At 38.3% G+C, this 1,162-nt stretch overlaps 1 protein-coding gene across 1 annotated transcript in view; it reads right to left on the bottom strand.

Annotated features, from left to right (window-relative positions):
* Positions 1–384, bottom strand: part of SPIC (Spi-C transcription factor (Spi-1/PU.1 related)) — a 13,004-nt gene extending 12,620 nt beyond the window's left edge. The window contains exons 1-2 of the mRNA XM_012650242.1: positions 315–384; positions 105–217 (exon numbers count right to left, since the gene is read on the bottom strand). Of these exons, the coding sequence (XP_012505696.1) occupies positions 105–217; positions 315–384 (183 nt within the window). The remainder of the gene's footprint in view (positions 1–104; positions 218–314) is intronic.
* Between the last annotated feature and the right edge of the window lie 778 nt (positions 385–1,162).

The raw sequence follows: 1,162 nt of genomic DNA, 5'->3' as shown, positions 1-1,162 counted from the left end.
GTCAGTGCTGTCTTTAAGCTGGGTTTCAGCCAGCGTATGCCTAGTAGAAGACTGGTGAGAATGGGAGAGTTGCCTGTTACTGGCCTCCTGGTAAATGTACTTACTATTACGGTTCTCCAGTTATAGACAGGTTCCTCTGTAGGCAACACACCATAGCAGTGGGAATTTCCTCTGACATGAGGACAATGGTTGATAAAAGCCAAGTAATTTTTGTAATCTAATTGAAAAATGTAGAGAGTAAAAAAGTCAAATTTATATTTGTGTGTATAAATATGTGTTTATATACCCAATTGCTCCCTTCTATGTTTTGTTACCACCTTCTACTTCATCCATAGTGTCTATCCCATTATGCTGGTATTGTAGATACTCTTTTACATAGCCCATTTCACTTACTAGAGTACATGATTCTTGCTGAGACCTCGCGATTTCTTTTATCTTGGAACACTCTGCAATACCCTATACAAACTCGATAAGCAACATATTTGCATCTCATCTAGACTATATAGTTGATAGGATAATGGGTGAGGAAGGATAAAAATACTTATTCTTCTAAGTAGAATATATTTTGGGTGGGTAGAAGGTCTATAAGATGAATTAGAACAATTTAAAAGCCTTTTCTGAATAGATAAAATGATGTGTTTATTAGGTAAATAAATGCCAACCAGATATTCTTAAAAGCAGATAATTATATGTCTTTGGGCCAGACTCGGTGGCTCACACCTGTAATCCAGGCATTTTGGTGGGTCAAGGTGGGAGGATTGCTTGAGCCTAGGAGTTCAAGACCAGCCTTGGCCACATAGTAATACCCTGTCTCTACAAAAAATAAAAAATTTAGCCAGGTATAGTGGCATGTGCCTGTAATCCCAGCTACTTAGGAGACTGAGGTGGGAGGATCCATTCAGCCCAGGAGTTAGAGGCTACAGTGAGCTATGATTGTGTCACCACACTCCAGCCTGGGCAATGGGGTGAGACTCTGTCTCTCTCAATATATACACACAAACACACACATACACACATATACATTTATATATATATATTGATTTTAAATGTATGTATGCATGACTGAATATAATGATTTATTGGTAAAGGATATTCTAGCCCAATAACATAATTCCAGGGTCATACTGAATGTTCCCAGCCCAAGTCCTAGAGTAAGCTAATT

This window comes from Propithecus coquereli, unplaced genomic scaffold (genome assembly GCF_000956105.1).
Source record: "Propithecus coquereli isolate 6110/MARCELLA unplaced genomic scaffold, Pcoq_1.0 Scaffold316, whole genome shotgun sequence".
NCBI classification, from domain to species: domain Eukaryota; kingdom Metazoa; phylum Chordata; class Mammalia; order Primates; family Indriidae; genus Propithecus; species Propithecus coquereli.
The sequence above is the reverse complement of the archived record's forward strand: the minus strand, read 5'-3'. Positions and strand labels throughout refer to the sequence as shown.